Consider the following 25164-nt stretch of genomic DNA (forward strand, 5'->3'; position numbering starts at 1 on the left):
CCCAATCATTTTCCTGGAAGAATGTGTCAGTTCTCAACCAATAGCGTGCTTTCTCGATTATTACCAATCAACTTAATGTTTGCCCATTTGAGAGACAGAAAATGATACGTGGTTTTCATTTACATTTCCCTCATCCATGACGGTGAATAGTGAGAGAGAGAGAGAGAGAGTGTGTGTGTGTGTGTCTGAATTGTCTCTTCCCATCTTTCTATCTGGGTTGTATAAAATTTTACAATTAGAAAAAATAATAAATGTTGAGGGTTTTTGTTATTTACAGAAACTGACTGATATATCCTCCAAATATAATGAATAATTTATACTGCAAAAATCAATGAAAATATCAATTATTTTTTTTCTGGTCTCCAAGGAATCCAAGACAGGGGAAAAGGTAAATAAAGAGTTAAATTTGGTCAAGTCCATTTTTATAAGATTTAGATTGAAAATTAAGAAAAAAGTTCAAGTGGAAAATTTGTTTAATCCTTCTTTCCTATTTTATTATCTGGAAAACTTCTTCAAGATAACACAACTCAGGCATTGGGCCTAAATATGAGAGACAAACAAATGAGTAGTTTGAATAATATTGGAACGCAAAGAAAGTAAGGGCAAGTCTAACAGATAGAACCCACCAGGGAACTTGACAATTATTATATGAGCACATAGTAAAAATTCTCTTGGAGATAGAAGCTTCTTTCCAAAATAGACAGTGGAAAATTGTTTTTCTCCAAAATTCCCACTTATTTATTTTAAAATGTTCCAGAATCAGCCTCACAGATGGCTCCGTGAATGCTTTAGTGCCAGACATGATCTATGGTTGAAATAAGATGCAAAATCTATATAAATCAAGGTTACTGGGTAAACATTTGTTTCTTTGTAAATGTGGCTTTTGTCAAGGGGAACATATTCATATTCAGCCTTGCCAGCTTTCCTATTTACCCCCTCTGGAGACACCCAGACAGAAACATGACTAAATGAGCATTCACAACAATGCATTTGGTGGACATTTTCATTACCAGTTAGGTAAGCCAGTTAAGAGGCAACCTGTGAGGCCAGGTCCAGTCACTTTGGGATGTCGTTAGGTTACAAGAGTAGGGCATAAGACAGACGCACAAAGCCAGAGGGCTGTGGTGGGCAGGCAGATCGCTCCGAGGGACGGAAAGGAGGAAGTTTCTCTCCAAGGTGCGAGACCAGTCAAACTCTCTGCACCCCTCAGAGTCTATGGACCAAGTTCTAAGAAGCAAAACCACTGCCAGTGGGAAATGATACCCGGGATACCCATCTACTCTAGTTATTTCTTGGTCTAGGAAAGGTCTTTTCTCCAGGACATAAAGACAACTCCTCCAAGGCCAAAGCTGCCACTTTCATCATTTGTTTTCTTTAGTAAGGCAACTGATGTGGAAAATGATTTTCAAAATTATCTTGTTTGTATCCCCGGGGCGCAAAAAAGGGCAAAGTGCAGCTTGGCGGCACGCTGCTATAGAAATGAAGGAGAGATTGAAGAGGTGGCTTCCTGATGATATGTGAAAAGCTCCCATTTCCTGTGGGATACTGGACTTCAGTCAGAAACATCAACTTCATCAACCAAGCGACACTCTCTGAAACAGGGAAGAGACTTACAAATCGGCTGGAGTTGTTGTTCCGGACGGTCTTGGCGTTCCCGAAGGCCTCCAGCAGTGGGTTGGACTGCAGGATAATGTCCTTCACGTGCTGTCCCAGCAAACAGACCGGAGGTTAGGAAGGTGTGAACACCTACCACACAGTGTACGCCGAACTTTCTCTAAGGACCTGGTTTCTGAATGCATTAAGGCGAGGAGCCCCACATCCGTGTGTCACTGGCGGGGTTTCTGGAGGATTTATTCTTTCACCATGACAGACCTCAACCTGTTTGTGTATTTGGGTCTTTCAATTCCCATGGCTTGATGAAGGGTCCCCAGGAGCCAGGGCACCACTGTGAATCAGGAACTATTCATACAAACGTTCTCAGCTTGGGTTTCCAAATTGATTGCTGCAACTTCACCAAAAGTGAAGTGGTACACGAAGGGGTGTCTCCTTGCTGTTCTGGCCAGGGTATTTCTTCTCACTACCCCTTCCCAACTACTCTACCAACCCATCTCATCCCATCTCCACCTGCTTCACTGCAAGTTATCTTAAGGAAAATTAACCCACTTCTCCACCCCAAACAAGGTTATGGAAATACAGCCTGGTGTTTCTCAAACTTTAATATTCATGAATCACCTGGGGATCTTGTCAAAATGCAGATGTGGACGTAGTAGGTTGGGGTAGGGCCCAAGAATCTGCATTTATAGCCAGCTCCCTGGTGTTGCTGGTTTTGCCAGCATTGATACACACTTTGAGAAGCAGGGGTCAACAGTGGATCGTGTGGAACAAGTCCTGGCCTAGAGGGGAAGGATTTGTTTTTCAAACATCTCAGTTCTATGCATAAGTATGCAAAACACACCATAGACACGAGACAGCTCAATAGATAGAATTTGATGTTGGAGAAGTCTTTCAACAAGTGAGTCATTCCTTGTACTTCTAATTATTCACATGCTATGGTTAAACATGTTCCAGAAATAACAAGTCTTCTGGCTTGTGCTCTTTAGCTACTGACTAATTCCAAGCCAAGGGCTCTGTATCATTGTCCTCATAGGAAAACAGGAAGAGAAAAATCAACATTAACTGTCTGCAGTCTGGCTACTAGGTCGTAGGGGTGTGGCAAAGAGGAGTAAATTAATGCACTAACTACTAATTGACTATGTAACAGCCAAAGTGTTACAAAGGGTGTAACAGGCACCTGCCTGAACATTCAGAAGAGAAACTGCCATGAGAAATGAGAACTGGGATTTCATTCTGACTAGGGAATCATCCTTAGCCATGGCACCAAGGGCAATTCTGGGTGGTCCTTTCATGGATCAGTTTCAAAGCTTAGAAACATACTTCCAACCTGCCTACTCTCTTTTAAAAACTCATGGATTTATATAAACTCTGCTTTTCTTTGTAAAATCTATTTTGAGTTTGGGGATTTCATTAACTCTTTCTTTTTTTTGCTGGCCAGACATGCCTATACCATTTAACAACACTCAGCTTCTCTCAGGAAGAGAACAAAAGACAGAATCTTCTTCTATCTTTTCCCTTTTTAAATTACAGACTTTAAAAATGAGAATCTTTATCAGTTCATCCATCCATCCATCCGTCCGTCCACATGTATTCATCAACAATCAGTGATGTTCAATAGAATTTTGTGGCATGTGATGGGCATATTAGGGAAAAGAGAAAGAGCAAACTGAGGTAAAAGAGCAGCCCATTGGCCGGGCGCGGTGGCTCACGCCTGTAATCCCAGCACTTTGGGAAGCCAAGGTGGGTGGATCATGAGGTCAAGAGAACAAGATCATCCTGGCCAACATGGTGAAACCCCGTCTCTACTAAAAATACAAAAATTAGCTGGGCATAGTGGCACATGCCTGTAGTCCCAGCTACTCAGGAGGCTGAGGCAGGAGAATCGCTTGAACCCAGGAGACAGAGGTTGCAGTGAGCTGAGATCGCACCACCGCACTCCAGCCTGGCAACAGAGTGAGACTCTGTCTAAAAAAAAAAAAAAAGGCAGCAAAACAGCATCCTGGATTCTTGTCTCCATGTCAGCCCTCTCAGGATCCAGTACAATCACAGGAATAGAGAAAAGGAAGTGGACTGAACCACATGAACCTAGGTTCTAGAGCTGCCCTTACTGTCCAATATGGAAGCCATAAGCTACCCCAACTGAGGTATAACTCTAGAATACACACTGTATTTCAAAGACTTAGTACCAAAAAAAAAAATTCTCATTAATTTTGTTATACAGATTATATAATAAAATCATTTTTTACATATTGGGTTAAATAATATTGTTTTAAAAAGTAATTTCCTTTTTCTCTTTTTACTTCTTTTAACATGGCTACTAGAAAATTTAGAATTACACATATGGCTTGCTTCATCTTTCTATTGCACAGAGCTGCTCTCCATCTTCCTTTCATTCAGAGGAAGAGGCCACTTTAAGAACCCTTCACTCTGCAACCTTAGTTTGCTCTTTCTCTTTTCCCTGATGTGCTCATCACATGCCACAAAATTCTGTTAGACAACACTGATCACTGATGAATAGATATGGATGGATGGATGGATGCATGGATGGGTGGATGCATGGATGGAGGGATGGATGGATAGATACATAAATATTCTCAGTTTTAAAGTCTGTAATTAAAGAAGGGAAGAGATAGAGAAGATGCTGTCTTTTGTTCTCTCCCTGAGAGAAGCTGTTGTTAAATGGTATAGGCACGTCTGGCCAGCAAACAAAAGATAGAAAGAGTTGATCCACAAACCCAAAGGAGGAATGTTTGGCTCTACCTTAAGCTTTCTGATCTACCAGTACATGACAGAACACTATTTAATTAATAGACAGCGGCCAGACATGGTGGCTCACGCCTGTAATCCCAGCTCTTTGGGAGGCCCAGGTGGGTGGATCGCTTGAGCTCAGGAGTTTGAGACCAGTCTGCGCAATGTGGTGAAACCCTGTCCCTACCAAAAAAAAAAAAAAAAATTAGCCAGGCATGGTGGCACACACTTGTGGCCTCAGCTACTTGGGAGGTTGAGGTGGAAGGATTGCATAAGCCCAGGAGCAGGAGGCTGCAGTGAGCTGAGATTGTGCCACTGCACTTCAGCCTGGGTGACAGAGTGAGACTCCATCTCAAAAAAAAAAAAAAAAAAAAAGGAACCACAATAAAGAGAATTTTAAGGAAAATTAACCCACTTCTCCACCCCAAACAAGGTTATGGAAATACAGCCTGGTGTTTCTCAAACTTTAATATTCATGAATCACCTGGGGATCTTGTCAAAATGCAGATGTGGACGTAGTAGGTTGGGGTAGGGCCCAAGAATCTGCATTTATAGCCAGCTCCCTGGTGTTGTAGACTTTTGAAAGTCTACAGCTGACCATGGCAATAACACTAAATAATTCTGATTTAAAAAACTAATATTTGGAAGGAATTCTGTCACCAGTGGTGCATACTGCTGATGAGCGCCAAGCTTGGGCTACCCCTTATGGACCTTAGCTCGCCATCACCATCATCCATGGCTCTGGGGAGTAGGCTTTACTCATTCCTGCCAATGCTGATCTTATTTTTCATCTCTTGAGTATCCTCATTCTCTGGATCTTTTCTCTTTCCTAACACTTCCTTTATACTCTTTAATCTCTTTTTTCCTTCTCTTTCTTGAATTGGCAAGTGGTTCACATAGTTCAAACCATGCAAGTTTCTAAAGGGTATACAGGAAGGGTAGGCCCTTCTCCCAACCTCCCTCAAGACAACTGTTGTTGACAGTTTCTTGTGTATACTTTGAGGGATATGCGATACAAACCCAAACAAATACAAATGTACACTCTCTTTTGATCCCGCAAATGGCAGCATATATTACACACAATGTTCTGAACCTTGTCTTTTGTAATTAATGATACATCTTGGAGACTATTCTCTGTCAGTACATGAAGGCTCATTTTTATTGCTGTATAATATTCTATTATATAACGAACCACAAATTATTTCACCAGTTGCCTAGCGATGAACACTTAAGTTGTTTCCAGTCTTTTGCATTACCAAAATTGCCAGAGATAACTTTATACATGTATTATTTTGTATATATTTCAGCATATCTAAAGAATAAATTCTTTTCAGCAGAACTGCTGAGTCAAATGGCATATATGTGTAAGTTTAATAGATTTTGCTGAAATGTTCTTCATTAAAACGTACTAGTTCATCTCCTACCAGCAATGTATGAGAACAACTGTGTCCCTACTTCCTACCAATCAAGTGTTTAAAACATGGTAAGATTTTGGCCAATGTGATAGGCAAAAAATAGTTTTCTAATGTAGTTTTAATTTGCATTTTTCTTTTTATCATGATAGTGAACATACTTTCATGTTTTGCGAATAATTTATATTTCCTTTTCTATGAGTCGTCTTTCATGTCCTTTGTTTATTTTCCGTTTGGGCTGCTGATCTTTTTATTGATTTGTAGGAGTTCATTATATATTAGGCACATCTACCTTAAAATATGCTACTCCTTAATCCCAGCACTTTGGGAGTCCGAGGCGGGTGGATCACAAGGTCAGGAGTTTGAGACCAGACTGGCCAACATAGTGAAACCCCGTCTCTACTAAAAATACAAAAATTAGATGGGCATGGTGGGGCACGCCTGTAATCCCAGCTACTCAGGAGGCTGAGGCAGGAGAATCGCTTATACCCAGGAAGCAGAGGTTGTGGTGAGCCGAGATCGTGCCACTGCACTACTACAGCCTGGGCAACAGAGCAAGACTCTGTCTCAAAAAAAAAAAATACACACACACACACACACACACACACACACACACACATGCTATTCCTTTCCACTCCAGATTTCAAGTTTCACAGTTATAGAAGAACCAGTGTCTTTTCTGTGGAAGAAAAATTCTTTTCTAACAGCAAATGGAGCCTCTTACATTTCCCATCACATAAGGTATCATAATGGGCCACTACCCACTCACCTGGACTTTGGTCCCTCCTCCAGACACTCTGGAGATGTAGCTCATGATATATTTGGCAGCCACTGTTTTTCCAGCACCACTTTCACCACTAAAGAAAGACAGACAAAGTGCCCACCTGAGAAGTGGATTGTGACCAGCTCCCTTCCTTGTCCCCCCCATCACACAAAACAAACAAAAAGAAAAAGAAAACAGGCAGAAAAGAATTCTTTTTTTTTTTTTTTTTTAAGTACAATACCAGTAGAGAAAAGCAAGTTACAGCAGGATTAGGTCGCCCATGTGACCCGTGTGAGCCGGATTAACATGGTGTGGATAATTACCACTGTGCACACCACTGACCATTAAGCATTTTACATGCCCAATAATGGGGGATATGATTAGGAAAATTATGGAGTATCACAACGGTGGAATTCTGCATAAATTACAACTGACATGAAGCCTGTAAACACAGGAAACAAGCAAATGAAATCATGTTAAGTAAAATAAGTCATTCAAGTTATATACAAAACATGATTACAATTTTTTTTCTTAAAAAAAAAGACTGGAACTACCACAAAATATTAACAAAGGCTTTGGTCAAGGCAGAGACTAGAGAAACTTGTTTTAATTCATTAGTTTTCAAACATTTTATAATGCATATGCTATTTTTGTAATTTAAAAAAAGAAAAGAAAAAGTGGGCACTCTGAGGTTTCAAACCATGTGCCTTGAACTGATGCAAGCTTCCTTATTTTAGAAGTTCTAAAATTAAACCTTGAAGCAATATTAATCACATCCTGAGTAACAAAGGCCACCTTCCGCTGGGTAGCCTTCCTGCATGGGGAGAGCCTTTTGTTAATAATATATAGTCTCCTCTTCAAAATCCCCATTCTTCCTTCAAAATCCCCCTGAATTGATAATGACCTCAATTCAAAACATGCTTAAGTCAGTCAGATTTTTCATCTTTCTATTGGTACCGTTTGTGTTACCAGGATAGAATTAAAGAACCCCATGTCATATAAAATGATGGTGGGAGTTAGTATGAAAAATTCAGCCTGCTACAAGTTCATAGGACAATATTTTTGTCCGCGCTTTGCGATAAAAAATTTTAGGGTGCAGAGCAAATGTTCTTCTATGAATATCCAGCCCAGATTAATTGTTATCGATTGCTGAGTTACTCAAGGAAAGAGAAAACATTTGCTTAGGGAACAACCAAGCAAGGTGACACTCCCATTCCCAAAAGGAAACCGAAATTTGAAATAATTTTACATTTCAAAACAAAACAAAAGAAACAAACGAACAGGGAATTGAGCTGGCCATATAGCAAAACTCAGAACTTTGCTGAATTTCCTTGAACTAATAATATGGTTTTAAAGAAATTACGGGGAGGCGGGAACCATCCTCTGTTCAGGGCTCATGACCTTCAAAAGTCTGAACCCATCTATGCAATTCACTCACCATCCTAGTGCTATGCTCCTGGCTTCCTGGTCACATGAATAACAAAACCAAACTGAAATTTTGTAACCTACAATAACAAGTAGAAAACCAGCAAGCCTGGGACAGGTGTCACACTCTCCCAGAAGACATGCTTACTCACAGGCAGTAAGTAGGTTGGGCAAATTCAACTCCATGGGGAAATCATCTTTTCAAATGGTTGACATACTCAGATGATGTATTTACTAGATCCAAGGTCAACACATGCACTCTCTCATTTGAATTACATGTTTTGGCAACAATGAAACTCCATTTTATAAGTTGTAAACAATGTAAACATTCAAGAATATTGGAAAGTCCAAGATTACAATGGCACAACCACCCAATATAATACTGCACAAGCATTTGAAGTACTTACAAAGACTATGTAGCAACATAGAGATAATGCAGCCTAAGTTAAGTGGTAATGTGAATAGAAGATACTATATTTATAACAAGTTTACAACTATGTGAAAATAATGTATGGGCAAAAACAAATCGACAAGGAAAAAGAAATATTCCTGACGTGTCAGGAGGCTGGTATAGGAATGGTTTTTTGTGTTTTTTTGAAACGGAGTCTCACTTTGTCACCCAGGCTGGAGTGCAGTGGCACAATCTCGGCTCACTGCGATCTCTATCTCCTAGGTTCAAATGATTCTCCTGCCTCAGCCTCCCAAATATCTGGGATTACAGGGGTACACCACCATGCCTAGCTAATTTTTAAATTTTTAGTAGAGACGGAGTTTCACCATGTTGGCCAGGCTGGTCCCAAACTCCTGACCCCAGGTGATCCGCCTGCCTTGGCCTCCCAAAGTGCTGGGATTACAGGTGTGAGCCACGACACCTGGCTCTTTTTTCTTTTGATGTGCTTTCTCATAATTTTCGACTTTTTTTAGATTTTTATGGCAGGTACAGTGGCTCATGCCTAAGGTGGACGGATCACTTGACGTCAGAAGTTCAAGACCAGCCTGGCCAACATAGTGAATCCCCATCTCCACTAAAAATACAAAAATCAGCTGGGCGTGGTGGCAGGTGCCTGTAATCCCAGCTACTCGGGAGGCTGAGGCAGGAGAATCTCTTGAACCCAGGAGGCAGAGGTTGCAGTGAGCCGAGATTGAGCCACTGCACTCCATCATGGGCAACAAGAATGAAACTCTGTCTCAAAAAATAATAATAATAATAATAATATATTTTTTAGATTTTTTGAAATTTGTGTATTTCATATTTTTTAAAACAGCTTTTCCAGAGAAAAGGGAGGGATCACACCTCACAATAATCACTAATGATCAATTTCATTACATTATTATTATTCAACTTCCTATATATCACCATGAGTATGTATATTTTCCTTAAGTTTACACTGTCACATTTAAACTTCATTAGAACAAGCTGGGAAAGAGAGAGAGAGAGAGCAAGTGTGAGCAAACCCTATTAGAATTATAAAATAATATATATAAAGGGGAATTTATTAAATTTAAAAAAGAATTATAAAAGGACAGTAATCCTAGTAATCCCCCCACTGTGTCTTTGGTTAATACTGTATTCAGACATGAAATCTTTTGTCTCTTTTGTTGGAAACAAAAGAAAGTAATAATAATGGAAAGTAGCTCTTTTAATATATTAAAATAAGTATACCAGTTCCAAAAATAGGATATCTGCATTCTCAGCAACTGTGATCTTTTCCAGGAGACTTAAAATGATTAGTTCTCACTAAACATTGATCGGAATTTTCATTACTTGGTTTCAATTTACAGACACTTAAGAAGAATTTTTATTGATCAGAGCCTGGTGATTTGGTCAAAATATGGTACAATAGTGGAATGTTACAGAATGACTTGAAACTTACAGTATATACAACCATAATCATGCTGGCCTGTTTGGGATGAGAAAATACTGTTTCTTCTCCAGAACTAAAACCCAAGTTAAAAGAAAGTGAAGGTCTTAGACAAAATAATACATCCCAGATTATTTACTTTGCATCTCACAGCAGTTATTGTAGAGCAATTTGCTTTGTTTATGCTTCCAGGCAACCCGTCCTAATTTAATTGACTTATAAAATGGACACACACACACAAATACTCTAGAAATTAGGAAAATATCCCAGTAGTTCCCAAATCTGGCAGTCTATCAGAATCACCAGAGTACTTTTTAATTGCCCATGTCTGGGCATGTCTTCTGACCTGCTGGATCCCAGTCTCCAGGGACAGAGTCTAGGAATAGGAATTTCTAACAAACTCCCTAGTTCTTGTACAGCCAGCTGGGAACAAGCCAAGCAATTTTAAATCAAAGTCATAACAGACTTTATAGGAAATATTAATTCAAATAGGAAGTATTGTATAGTGTGTGTCTGTGCGTGTGGGGGGGTCTGTGTACTAACTATAGAAGTGGAAACATATGGTAAAATATCAACGAAATGGAAAGAATGTTCTGGGGAAAAAGCCATTTACAATGGTATAATCCAAGGGCCATAATTATTTTTCTGAGAAAGGTTATTCCTCACTTAAAAGTCAATAGTATTTTCTATTCACTTCAACTTATTCAGCAAATGTAAAAATATTTCAGTTCTTTTTTATTTTGATTTTTTTGAGATATTCCATAAAATAAGTAGGATCAGCTGTTACCACTGTTGGACAACTCACCAATGGCTCCCATCCGCCATTTCTGATCTAAAAATCTCTCTCCTGGGTCTGTACCACAGGAACTGGTGTTCCCTTGTAACTGGCTGAATCAATGTAATTGAAATATCACTTTTCCAACTTTTTGTTTGTGGTTTAAAAAGGACAAACACTTAAAACAAAAATGATGTCAACTTTTGTTCATGCAACACACATTGTCTAACACCCCCCTCTGCCCCAGTGTGTTAAGCCAAAGGCCAGAATGAGATGTGGCTCCTGTCGGAGAAGAGCTCACTCACTGTCTCATACGGAAGTCGAGTATACAAAGGCTATTAATAACACAGCGGAGATGTCGGTATGGTTTTAGGCATTTGGGGGTGGCAGCTATCCCTGATCAGAAGATTCCTAAACGAAGTCACAACTAGTTACATCTCCACAAGGACAATCAAATTAGCCAGGTGGGTTGCGTGTGTGTATGTGTACTTGTGTGTACACATGTTACGGGTTGGGATGAAGCCTGAGTCACACATAAGAGGCAAAAATTCTGTGGGGTACATATGAAGGGAATCATGGGTAGTTAAACAGGACTTGAGGAGACAGTGGCTCACACCTGTAATCTCAACAATGTGGGGAGGCCAAAGGAGTTGGAGAACCAGCCTTAGCAAACAGCAAGATCTCGTTTCGTAAAAAGAACAAAAACAAAACCCCAAAACACAAAAGAAACAATAATAATAATAATAATAAAAAAACAAATAAAAATAAAAACAATTGGCTGGGTGCAGTGGCTCACGTCTATAATCCCAGCACTTTGGGAGGCCAAGGCGGGTGGATCACCTTAAGTCAGGAGTTCAAGAGCAGCCTGGCTGACATGGTAAAACCCCGTCTCTAGTGAAAATACAAAAAAATTAGCCAGGCGTGGCGGCACGTGCCTGTAGTCCTAGCTGCTCAAGAGATCCGAGAGATGAGAATCACTTGAACCTAGGGGGCAGAGGTTGCAGTGAGCTGAGACTGCACCACTGCACTCCAGCCTGGGTGACAGAGCAAGACTCCATCTCAAAAACAAATAGGTAAATAAACAAAAATAAAAATAAAAAATTTTAAATAACAACAATTAAAAATAATTAGCTGGGTGTAGTAGTGTGCTCCTGTGGTCCTAGTTACTTTGCAGGCTGATGTGGGAGGATCGTTTCAGTCCAAGAGGTTGAGGCTGCAGTGAGCTATTGTTGAGCTACTGCACTCCAGCCTGGGTAACAAAGTGAGATCCTGTCTCTAAAAAATAAAATAAAATAAAATAAACAGGTAAATAAATAATAGGCCTTGATTGTGATGTGGGAAGCTGGGAGGGGTAAGGAGTGGAGCTGGAAGGCAGTGCAGGGATCCAAGACAGTGACCTTGGGTTCAGGTTTGTGGATGCACGAAGGGTTCTGGCCTGTGCCATTTTGTGCTACATTTTATACAGACTCTAGACTTCCATTTTCTCAAGGCAGCATACAGATGAACTTGCCTTTACCTATACAGAACAACTGATATATTATTTACTTAGTTTTTCAAAATTGACACAATTTTCGTTGGTCTCTGAATACTATTCTCCAATAAAAGGAACCAGGGCTGCTTTGGGAAATGACCAATGCCAGGGCTGGAGCGGAGAAAATTCAAACTGGGCGTGGAAGATATAACTGTGCCAAAAGGTAAGGAAATGTGCAGTGACTGGTGTGGACGTGTCAAGCATATAAGAGCCAGCTGGAAGGGGTTCCCACTGGCCAAATCAAAATAAGTAATGATAATAATGGATTACGATCCTTTGAATAAAATAGGAAGCCATAATTCCATACTGCCGTAAGAAAGTAAATGAGTCAATCAATAAATAGGAGAGAAGGGAAAGCTCTTCCACACAGTGGAATGCCAACTAATAAATGTAGAAGGAATGATGGAAACAAATCATCACCATTTGGTAGCCATCATACAGGTGACCAGGAGTCATTAATGGATGCTAAGGCTGGTAGGTGGAGGTTTAATGTGGAGAAGGATGTTGTCATAATTGGAGAATATATCCCCACAAAATACACATCCTAAAAGAAAATACAGTTAATTTAATGAGAAGAAACCTAGCAGATGCCTATGGAACCAGGTGATCAAGAGCCCTGCATTGTTTCTATGGTAGTCCATGCATGACCTGAACCTGGTCACGAGGAAATGGGTAGACTCAGCCTGAAGTCATCCTACAAAATTTAATGCCTGAACTCTTTAAAGCTGTAAAGGGCAAAAAACATGGCAAACACAGAGAACAAGACAGAAAAGTCAGAGAGGCACACAGAGAAGCAAGAAGATGCATGTGGCTTCATGGGGCCAACGGAGTCGGGATCAACTGTGTCAATGTGTCAGGGAGACAAACAAGACAATGGAAATTCCCATTAGACTTATTTAATTAGACCCTGCTTTGTTTTTTTCAAATATACAGAGATACAGTATTGAACACAACTCTTATTTCAAAAGGTATAACCCAAGGATTAAAAATATAGGGATAGTTTTTTAAAAACCAATTTTTGTAATTCTAGAGTTATAAAAGATGAACACAGTTGTTCATCTACTAAAATATAGTCCAGACAATGAGAAATAACATCAATTCCAAAGGAGGCTTGAAAGGAACACACTGAAATATTGTGGCTATGATAATTGTAGGTAGAATGTGTTCACTGTGTGTATCATGCATGTCAGAGACTGTTATAAGTGCTTTACATGTGTCAATCACTTGATCCGCATAAGAGCCCTGTGAGGTAGGTGCTTTTATTATCTCCATTATTTGAAGTGAGAAAAGGTAAGCAACTTGCTGAAGGACACTTAGCTAGTGAGTGGCAGAGCTAGAAAAGGAGGTGAGAGAGGCTGTGTCAGGGGCCAGAGCTCTACTGCTCAGAGGAAGGTAAACCTTTAAGATCCTCATATGGGTTGACTAGTCAACAAAGATCAACAAGGTTTCCCAAAGGAACCCACTGAACAGCACAGTTCATAGTATTAGCAAACTTTTAGCTACTCCTGAGTCTTTACTGATACACACCCATTTAAGCAAGCCTTCTGCCAACAACATTTATTATTTCACGCAGAGTTGGAACTAACAAAAAACAAATAGCCTACATCACTGTGATCACAAGACAAAATAATTCTGTGAGAATGAGAAACCACATCAAAGAAGGTCCTGGACAGTCTTCTCCAATGGCTCAATTCACAGACTCCCCTTCCTGGCAGCCCTACTAGATCTGGAACAGAAACAAGTCGGAGGTGAAGCACATCTGGGAGGTTCCAGGGCCATGGAGAGAGGGGTCCTCCATCGGACTTTAGAATTACACTAAAAACCTAATTCTCAAATACATGCCATGGCTAATGGTATAAAAGACAAAAACAGCCACGCTGAAACCACTGGGTAAATAAGACAAATTCATTCCTTAACAGATTGAGGAAAGTGTGAATAAGACCAACAGCTGTTATTTCTTCCCAACCCCAGACAAGTACCTAGTTAATTGGTGTTGTCAAGCAAACAAAATTTTCACCTAGTCTGCCAAGAACATGGATGGCGACATGGCAATGCTCATCTTGGCCCAGCCTGATGCAGTGAGAGGAACCCAATGTTGAGTATGAAGACCAAGTTTGAGTCCCAGCCCAGCTACTTCCCAGCTCTGAAATTCCTTTTAATGTTACTAGCAGATCTTTTACATTACTCTACAAGAGTTAAAAAACGTCTTCCATGTATATTTCCTCATTACACTTTCTTTACATTCATTTAAGGTATGAATTCCCATTTTATAGACGAAGTAACTGACGCTTGCAGGGGTCACACACGCCTTAGACAGAAAGAATAGAGTCTACCCTATGACTCACCCCAGAGGGCTTTCCACTGTACCTCGTGAGTGAAAGTGGTAATGGATTATTAACCAGTTAACCTAACACCTGCTGGCTCAAAACAGCAGAGAAAAGTATAAAGACTGCTGTACCGGAGGCAGGCAGCTCTGGCTGGGAGCACAACTTTGTCACATTTCAAATGCAAGATATTAACAGTTTCATTACCTCTTTGAGACTCAGTTTCTTGATCTGCCAAAGTGGGGGATAGCAATACCTAGTTTGCTAGGCTGACGTAAAGATGAAAAATGATAAAAGGATGCAAAGCAAGCACTCGAAAAAGAGTTGCTGTTATGATAACGGGTAATATATTAATTAGGCAGCCCTCCTGAATAGCACTCCTTGGCTGATGATAAAGGAATTTTAGCAACCAGACTAGAATGTAAGATTTGCAGAAAGCTTGGGGAACAGGGTCAATCTGGGCCCTTGCTCTTCAGATTTACAGCCAGAGGCAGCCCCATGCAACCCCGTCATAGTCAGAGGTATGGGCTGACAGGGCCTCCCAAAGCCAGGCCACGGGGATGGCGAGGTCAAAGGCTGGAGCTGCTGGGATAAACAAGAAATTGGGTGGACCCACAGCAACTCAGGAGAGCCCTGAAAAGTGTCTCCATACTAATAATAAAAGGTTCCTGAAATACATCAAAGGCAGGAAGATAGCTTGAGAATCTGGAGACACCTGATGGTGCCACAGCAAAGAGCACAAAAGACCCACGAGCCAAATATGAGAGGCACTGGGAATTTTTCCCTTTTATCTTTACTACTGCAAAAATTACATATTTCAAATCTAAAATATATGTTGAAGCACACAGGTCAGAAATCTTAGCTCCAGTGATGACTACTATCTCCTTTTCCTCTATGAAAATTCTCTTACTCAATCAGTTAGCAAATCCCACTGATGTACCTTCAAAATATCTCTCATGTCTTTATTTATTCTTTAAAAAAGTATTTATTTAGCTCCTACGCAGGATGCACCTGACAAAGACTTTGCAAACTGGTAATGGATGTATTTAGGACAGATGGTCTACTCACCAGAAAAGAACTGCATCAGGGTATTTCAAATAAAAAAAGCAGAAACAGCACCAAATGGGATGCTTTCCAATTGACATCGTATTTTTAAACAGCCTAAGGTGCAAGAGCTGATTTAGGCCAAAAGTGGTAAGAATTCACTTTTGATGGCAGCAATAAAACTGCCACTTAAATGTTCTCCAAGGCCCGATGATTCTCCATGGGTCAGTTGGCAAGGGCTTCAGAAATGCCTCTGGCCACGCTGCCAAGATCTTGTCTGGTGATGTAGAGATGGTAGAGATCATGAGCAAAGCTTGCTAGTTCTTCCTTTACCACATCAGGACCATTTTGTTAAACAGATTTGCAGAGATGTCTCTGACATCCAAAGGTATCACATATGTGGTTCTAATGCACAAATCCAAATTCTGGATTTTGGAGAACAGATTAATGAGCTAAGCAGATATGGGTGGATCATTTACTGGGCTCACAGGTATCTACCAAGCCTTCAGATGCTATCATTCTTTTTTTAAATTTTTTAGATTTTTAATTTTTTTTATTTTTTTGAGATGGATTCTTGCTCTGTCGTCCAGGCTGGAGTGCAGTGGTGCCATCTTGGCTCACGGCAACCTCTGCCTCCTGGGTTCAAGTGATTCTCCTGCCTCAGCTTTCCGAGGAGCTGGGATTACAGGCGCCTGCCACCACGCCCAGTTAATTTTCATATTTTTAGTAGAGATGGAGTTTCACCACGTTGGCCAGGCTGGTCTCGAACTCCTGACCTCAGGTGATCCACCCACCTGCTGGGATTATAGGCGTGAGCCACTGCGCCCAGCCTCGCTATCATTCTTATGATGCTAATGTAGCTATTGCTGTTGCATTTTTCTGTTGGCACTGCCCAGAGTCTACCTTCACTTGCCCATTCCTTTATTTCTTTACAGGCTTATTGAAAGTCATATATCTGCTTCCTTCTTGACTTTCTAACTCAGGTCAGGCCCTTACTGCTGCACTAGATTTCCATATTCCCTCAACATCCCATGTCTTTGCTACCAATATCCTTATCTTTTTGAACCAGGCGTCGGTGCTATCATGTCTCTACTCAGAGGCCTGCTATAATATAGAAATAGGCCATAGAGAACCATAAAAAGAAGGGGAAGACTGAGCTCTGGCCTCCAGACATATCCACTGGATAACAAGTCAGGTAAAATACAGAAACTGCCCAGGTATGGCCATTTGGTATATAAATGCATCTTTACCTCTTGGTAAGAAATCAAAGCTAATGTGTCAATAAGGTCATGTTCTTCTATTAACTCAGTCTGTGTGTCATTTATCCTCCAGTTGATGACAAGCCCAATCATCATCCTCCTGGGTATGCAGAGAGCATCACGGCCAACAATGACAAAGGGTTAGTTTTAAAAAGCACCTGAGTCCAGCCTGGGCAACATAAGGAGACCCCGTCTCTACAAAAAATTTCAAAATTAGCAAGGCATGATGGTGCGCATCTGTGGTTCCAGCTACTCGGGAGGCTGAGGTGGGAGGATCGCTTGAGCCTGAGAGGCGGAGGTTGCAGTGTGTTGAAATTGTGCCACTGCACTCCAGCCTAGGTGACAGAGTGAGACTCTGTTGCAAAAACAAAAATAAAAAAGCACCTATATTTGGGGGGACAGAGTGGGAGACTTCAATCCTAGGAGCTCAAGTCCAGGGGTAACTAACCTGGTGAACCCGTCCTGACCTCTGTCCCATGGTATGTGGTAGCTATTACATTTCCATTAAAATATGGGAAATTTGAGACCTAGACAGACATCACTGCTAATAGGTATAAAGAAAGTGCATAAGGTTTGAAGTCAGCCAGGGCTAAATTCAAATAGAGGCTCTGCCATCTACTAGTTTTGGATCTTGGAATTCTCTTAAGCCTCATTTTTTAGATGTAGCTTCAAAAAACAATGCCAACAGAGTGGTAAGGATTAAAAGAGACAACCTATACGAAAGCAACCAGCAGAGGGCAGGCACTCAGGAAGTCTATCTTGCAGGGCCTGGTGGTGCTAACAGCAAGAGGTGACCTGAAATGAGGATTTCAAGAGCCTTAGCCTTGGCTTTTAAGCAGAGTGAGCTGGGGGAGCTTGAAAAAAGATATTAATGCTCCAAGGCCACCACAAATCAGCTGAAACAGAATCTCTGGAGGTGGAGCCTACATATCTGTAGAGCCACTGAACTAGTAAAGCAATTCAGGAATCAGAAATACTTATCCCTAGAAAGTTAAATTTGTGAACCTAGGCCAGGCATGGCAGCTCACACCTGTAATCAGAGCACTTTGGGAGGCTGAGGCAGGCAGATCACTTGAGGTCAGGGGTTCAAGACCAGCCTGGCCAACAGGGCAAAACCTCGTCTGTACTAAAAAATACAAACAAAAAATTAGCCAGGTGTCATGGCACACCCCTGTAATCCCAGCTACTAAGAAGGCTGAGGCAAGAGAATCACTTGAACCCAGGAAGCAGAGGTTGTGGTGAGCCAAAAGTGTGTCACTGCACTCCAGCCTGCGTGACAGAGTGAGACTCCGTCTCAAAAAAAAAAAAAAAAAAAAAAGATGTATTAGTGAACACAAGGCATGGTAGATAAAATTAGCATCTATAGGCTGGGTGCGGTGGCTCATGCCTGTAATCCTAGCATTTTGGGCGGCCAAGGCAGGCGGATCACTTGAGGTCTGGAGCTCAAAACCAGCCTGGCCAACATGGTGAAACCCTGTCTCTACTAAAAATACAAAAAAATTAGCTGGGCAAGGTGATGGGCGCCCGAAGTCCCAGCTACTTGGGAGGCTGAGGCAGCAGAATTGCTTGAACCCGGGGGACGGAGGTTGCAGTGAGCCGAGATCACACCATTGCACTCCAGCCTGAGTGACAGCGTGAGGCTCCACCTCAAAAAAAAAAAAAAAAAAAAAAAAAAGTTAGCATCTATGGAAGCCACTCTCCCTGATTTGTCTGCCAGTGGGCTGAGGAGGAAGGCATAGGAAATATCCAAGGTCAACCCCAGGTGTTTATTCCTTACTAGAAGTTAGCCTAATAGATGTCCGGGCTTGGCAGGAGAGAGTGTAGGTTAATGAAAGGGGGTTGACTTACAGCAGAGTCAGGATAGGAAAGTAAACAGCAGAGATGCAGGGTTTTCTCCAAGTAAAAAGACTGTTCTGCAGACTAGAGCAACACCCTTAGTTCACGTGTCCACATCTTCAGATAGAGGTGAGTGCTGTGGCTGATTTAGCAAATACGATCATCCCTTCGCTCAGAATTCAGCCCTCTATCCAGCCTTCTTGTGGTAATCTAGCTCCCTTCGTGGACTGTCTTCCAGGGCACATAATCAGCTGTCGAGGCAGAATTCTCCCTATGAAATAATGAATTGGGGTCTGATTCACACTTCCTTGTGAGTTTGCTTGGCGAGTCAGTCTACCTAAGGCTGCTCAGCTCCAGCTGTTTTGACAAATCAAGTTTGTAGATGGACCTAGGCCTCCATGGAGCCCTGTGCTTGAGAAAGCAGGACGTCTCCTTCCTTGATTTCTTTCTTTTAAAATCCAATTTGTGGCCAGGCACAGTGGCTCACGCCTGTAATCCCAGCACTTTGGGAGACTGAGGTGGGTGGATCACGAGGTCAAGAGATCGAGACCATCCTGGCCAACATGGTGAAACCCAGTCTCTACTAAAAATACAAAAAAAATTAGCTGGGTGTGGTGGCAGACGCCTGTATTCCCAGCTATTCAGGAGGCTGAGGCAGGAAAATCGCTTGAACCTGGGAGGCAGAGGTTGCAGTGAGCCGAGATTATGCCATTGCACTCTAGCCTGGTGACAGAGCGAGACTCTGTCTCAAAAAAAAAAAAAAAAAATCCGACTTGTTACACTCATTTCTAGTCTTGAAATGGTCAGGTGCCAGTCCATCCTGTCACTGTATCCACTGTGTTAGAAAACATGAGTAAGACTGAGAGGAAACTAGAAATGTCGCCTTTATGGGCTGCATTATGCCATCTAAAGTGTCATTTAGACAAAGGCACACCAGGGAAACTGGGAGGTGGAAGTCTAAAACAACACCATAGAAATTAGGTCATCATTCATTTTTTATCTCCTAATTAAATGACACTAAAGATTCCTAGTCTTTCCAGCCATGCCAGAATCCCTTAGCATGAGGAGCAGGCTTTTCTTCCAGCCTCCAGGAAAATGGTTTTTTTTTTATGTTTTCTGCTCACAAATGCATTTTAAAAGGCACCATTCAACTCGGCCCCTAACAGATGGAGCACCTGCCCCATCCAGTGTCGGGGGGCTACAAACTTGGCCTTTCCACCCAGAACAGGATTTCCCTGCCTTTCCTCCTCTCCAACATTATTTGGAAGGAAGAGTTCCAAAACCAAGATGACCTCAGAGGTCATCTGGTCATTCAGTTCCTTCACAGGTGAAAAGGCCAAGGCCCAGACAGGTGTGAGGTGTGCTGCCCAGGGTCAGGTGAGCATGAACCATGGAATGCCAGAGGTTTCCAATTTGCTTTCTCAAAGCAGACAAACCACAGCACTGGTGCAGAAGAGAATTAACTCAAGGGCTCAGGCTTTTGCCCTCGGTGACTGGGCAGTGACGTCTGTGCCCCTGGAATGTCCTACCTAAGAGGAGTGCTTTTCCTTGCTTGGGGGCTTCGACCATAGGAGAGTCTGACGATGTGATTTATGTCGGGAGCTTTAGGACATACCATCGCAATTCTGACCTCCAACTGGAAACTAAAGGCATTTGCACAAGCTTTCGAGAGCAGCTGGAAAATGAAGGTGGGCCAGGCAGGCAGTGCGTGATCGAGCCCAAACACCAGAGGCTCAGGTGATGTTCTCTGGTTGGCAATACTGTGAGTATTGTCACACCTCATACCGGTAAGAGGTAGCACTGTCCATGACTCCACAGGGAGAGGAAAACCAGAAGCTCCACCTCTGGACCCTCCCAGACCTCGCCCTCAACCTCTTGTCTTTTGTTTGGCTCTAATTTGTATCCTCCTTTTGCCAGAACAAAACTGTAATCCTAAGTGTAGGGCTTTTCTGAGTTTTGTGAGTTGTTCTGGTGAATTATTGAACCGGGGGCAGGGGCGATGTAGTGGGAACCCCTGAATTGAGGAGGGTGGCCTGGGGAGCCCTGAACATGCAGCTGATGTCTGCAGGGAGGGCAGTCTACTGGAGGCCTGTGCCCTTAACCTGAAGTTTGGCCCAACTCCAGGTAGCTCCTAAATGAAAGCACGTCTCCTAAATGAAAGCACAGCCACTGAAACAGAAATCCTTGGGAGCAGGTCCTTGAAAGCTCTGCCACCTGAACAGCTGGAAACAAGGATCGGAAGTGGGCATCATCCCACTTCAGTGCAGGTGGACCTTGCAGTGGCAGATGGAGGGAGACACGTGGGCTGCAGAAGCCTGAGGGGGCCTCCAGACTGGCAAGCTCATATAAGAAGACCATTCCCATCCCACTCCTTTCGGCACACACCCAAAAGAGAGAAAATGTGAGGAAAGAGAAAGGGCAGAGGACTCTATCAGAAAACTCATCCTGGACCCTCATTAAATTCCAGCTAGGAAAACACCTCCTGCCTCTCCAGTAGCCGATGACCTCCGCTTAGTGTCAAACAGAAGCATTTCCTATTAAGCAACCGAATTCAACATGACCCAGGTGTTCCTCCTCATAAAATTTAACTTGCATCTGCATCTAATCAAGTCATTAGATATAACCTTATATTTGTAGAAAATCTAATTGAAGGAATAAGTATAGTGAGGCCAGGAAGAAGCTATTAGACAAATGTAAATGATGTCTGGAGGAAAACTAGTTTTGGTCTCTTCAAAAAGTCAGTGTCATGAAAAAAAATAGTAATAATAGGGCAACTGTGGTAGGATAAAAATAAATTTATGATTCATAACCAAATGCATTCAGCGTTATTTGATTTGCATAAACCAGCAGAAAAGGACATTTGCGACTATTAGAGAAGTTTGAAGTTTTTAGATGATGTTGAAAATGTACAATTACTGAGTTATGATAATGGTCTTAGGATTAGTAAGAAAATGTTTCAATTTTTCAGAGATGCATGTGGAAATATTTAGGGGTAAAATGTCATGAAGTCTATATTTACCTCCAAATACTTCAGATATATATTTACCTTGAAATGCTTCAGTGGTCACATTTTGCAGGATTGACTTTGGAACCATGTAAATGTTTTGCATAATTATAAAAACAAAATTACATTTAAAAATGTTAAACAACTAAACTTGAAAATGAAATAAATGAACCCAACTGTAGGTCAGGTTGACATAGAAAAGGATTATTTTAAGTGACTTTTATGAAACCCAGTATTTTCACTGTAAATATTGGGTATTTGGACAAAAACCAACAAAGAAATTTTAAAATGAATTCAGTATTGCTACTAATAATATTGGTATTGTTACTTTAACAGCTTTAACTTATTCTGTCTAAAATGCATACAGTGCAATGCAAATAATTGCTAATGTAATCAGGAACTAAGAATTTTCAGCATAAGAAATGGGATACAAAAACTAAAATCAAAGAAATAAAAACTCTGAAATCTTAAAAATTAATTGAAAACAATTCATTTTTCAATTTCATTTTTCTCTTAAAAAGCTCATATTCCCTAGCTTTGTACTTTTAAAGAACTACAGACACTGACAACACAGGGCACTGAGCACTCTTGGTGTCCAGTTTTGTGGTCTCTTCATGCCATTTCCCATTAAAATGAACCAAGGCCCAGCGGGGTGCGGTGCCTCATGCCTATAATCCCAGCACTTTGGGAAGCTGAGGTAGGCAGATCACTTGAGGTCAGGAGTTCAAGACCAGCTTGGCTAACATGGTGAAACCCTGTCTACTAAAAATGCAAAAGAGGCTGGGCGCAGTGGCTCATGCCTGTAATCCTAGCAATTTGGGAGGCTAAGACAGGCGGATTACCTGAGGTCAGGAGTTCCAGACCCGCCTGGCCAACATGGGGAAACCCTGTCTCTACTAAAAATACAAAAATTAGCCAGATGTGGTGGCGGGTGCCTGTAATCCCAGCTACTCGGGAGGCTGAGGCAGGAGAATTGCTTGAACCCAGGAGGCGGAGGTTGCAATGAGCCGAGATCGCGCCACTGTACTCCAGCCTGGGCGACAGAGTAAGACTCTGTCTCAAAAAAAAAAAAAGCAAAAGAATTTAGCCAGGCATGTGGTGCATGCCTATAACCCCAGCCACTCAGGAGGCTGAGGCAGGAGAATCGCTTGAACCCAGGAGGCAGAGGTTGTGGTGAGCTGAGATCACACCACTGCACTCCAGCCTGGATGACAGAATGAGACTTGGTCTCAAAAGAAAAGGAAAAGAAAAGAACCAAGGCCCCTGGAGAGACAGTGGATTCTACATAGGAAATATACAAGATGAGCTAGAAGATCTTAAAGGAAACCAACAGAGCCTACTGGGGTCATGTCCAAAGGACATAAGAGCTAAGATAAAAGACTGTCACAGTTCAACAACAGGATCATTTCAGCCTTGAAAAGTATAACTGCAATGTAGTTAAACAGGTACAATATTAAAAGTCCACTAGTTTGAATAATACTGAAAATAAAACACATTACCTTGGGAGACTGCTAGGGCAACAATTCATTGTTTTGAAAATAGGTGAGTAACGGCAGTGAACCCAGTGTTTTGTCTAATTTTCCCACATAGTTTTTATTTGAAGGTGACCAAGCAAAAGAACAAATAAATGCAGAAAAATAATAGAATTAGAAAACAACGATTTTTCAACCACTAATTAAACAATGGCTCTGAAATGATTTATAACAGACGAGTTCACTGACAATCTGGACACACAAAGAGAGAGCAACAGGCATGAAGTGCACAGCATCGCTGATGAAGTTTCTTTTGCCAAAAACGGAATCTGAGTCTGATCAAGTTTGTTTTTTTTTTTCTTTGACGGAGTCTCACTCTGTCGCCAGGCTTGAGTGCAGTGGCGCAATCTCAGCTCACTGAAACCTCTGCTTCCTGGGTTCAAGCGATTCCCCTGCCTCAGCCTCCCGAGTAGCTGGGACTACAGGCACCACCGCCATGCCCGGCTAATTTTTTGTATTTTAGTAGAGACAGGGTTTCACCATGTTGGCCAGGATGGTCTTGATCTCCTGACCTCGTGATCTGCCCACCTAAGAGTGCTGGGATTATGGGTGTGAGCCACCACACCCGGCCTCTGATGAAGTTTTTAGATCTAACTATTAATTTACAGAAAATGTAGGGGACAGTGGAATACTTAAGCAACATCTTAGGATACAATTAGATAATGCCAGATTGCAAAGCAAGATCTGCAGGACAAACAACTTTTTTTTTTTTTAAACAAAGCCAAGAAAACAAAAAGGGGAAGGGAAAATTGTTAAAGACTGAGAGACCTAAGAGACAGCAACCAGGTGCAGTGTGTAGGCCTTGTTTGAATCCTAAATAAAAATAAACCAACTATAAAAAAGAATTTATAGGAAAATCATGGAATTGGAATACTGATAATATTAGATACTATAAAAGAATTCTTCATGTTTAAGGTGTGATAAGAATGCTTTCTTAGAGGCACATACTAATTATTGAGGAATAAAGGGGATCTTTGGTTTTGCTTTTAAAAAAAAAAAAAAAAAAAAATCTCTGTCGCCTGGCTAGAGTGCAGTGGTTCAAGCACAGCTGACTGTAATCTCAAACTCCTGGGCTCAAGCGATCTTCCTGCCTCAGCCTCCCCGGTAGCTAAGGCTACAGGTGTGCACTACCACACCCAGCTAATTAAAAAAACTTTTTTGGCCGGGCACGGTGGCTCACGCTTGTAATCCCAGCACTTTGGGAGGCCGAGGCGGGCGGGTCATGAGGTCAGGAGATCGAGACCATGGTGAAACCCCGTCTCTACTAAAAATACAAAAAATTAGCCGGGCGTGGTGGCGGGCGCCTGTAGTCCCAGCTACTTGGAGAGGCTGAGGCAGGAGAATGGCGTGAACCCGGGAGGCGGAGCTTGCAGTGAGCTGAGATTGTGCCACTGCACTCCAGCCTGGGTGACAGAGCAAGACTCCATCTCAAAAAAAAGAAAAAAAACAGGCCGGGCGCGGTGGCTCAAGCCTGTAATCCCAGCACTTTGGGAGGCCGAGGCGGGCGGATCACGAGGTCAGGAGATCGAGACCATCCTGGCTAACACGGTGAAACCCCGTCTCTACTAAAAATACAAAAAATTAGCCGGGCGTGTTGGCGGGCACCTGTAGTCCCAGCTACTCAGGAGGCTGAGGCAGGAGAATGGCGTGAACCCGGGAGGCAGAGCTTGCAGTGAGCCGAGATTGCGCCACTGCACTCCAGCCTGGGGGACAGAGCAAGACTCCGTCTCAAAAAAAAAAAAAAAGAAAAAAAAAAAACAACAAAACTTTTTTATGGAGACAGGGTTGGCTGTGTTGTCCAGGCTGGTCTCCAATTCCTGGCCTCAAGTGATCCTCCTGCCCCCTGGCTTCCCAAAGTGCTAGTATTACGTGTAATCTTTTCTTGACCTTGGAAATGAATCTACTGCCATGCCCTGCCAGATTTGCTTTAAGTAATCAAGTGGGATAGAATGGGGGAACCAAATAAAACAGAATTGGCCATATACTGATAAGAATGCAAAATGGATAATAGATATACAGGGACACATTCTACTAT

At 41.9% G+C, this 25164-nt stretch overlaps 1 protein-coding gene across 1 annotated transcript in view; it reads right to left on the reverse strand.

The window, feature by feature from the left end:
• Positions 1–25164, reverse strand: part of LOC116463753 (unconventional myosin-Ie) — a 231182-nt gene that overhangs the window by 88844 nt on the left and 117174 nt on the right. Inside the window, exons 5-6 of the mRNA XM_032147009.2 lie at positions 6544–6631; positions 1615–1704 (exon numbers count right to left, since the gene is read on the reverse strand). Coding sequence (XP_032002900.1) covers positions 1615–1704; positions 6544–6631 — 178 coding nt within the window. The remainder of the gene's footprint in view (positions 1–1614; positions 1705–6543; positions 6632–25164) is intronic.

Source organism: Hylobates moloch, unplaced genomic scaffold (genome assembly GCF_009828535.3).
Source record: "Hylobates moloch isolate HMO894 unplaced genomic scaffold, HMol_V3 SCAFFOLD_58, whole genome shotgun sequence".
Taxonomy (NCBI): Eukaryota; Metazoa; Chordata; class Mammalia; order Primates; family Hylobatidae; genus Hylobates; species Hylobates moloch.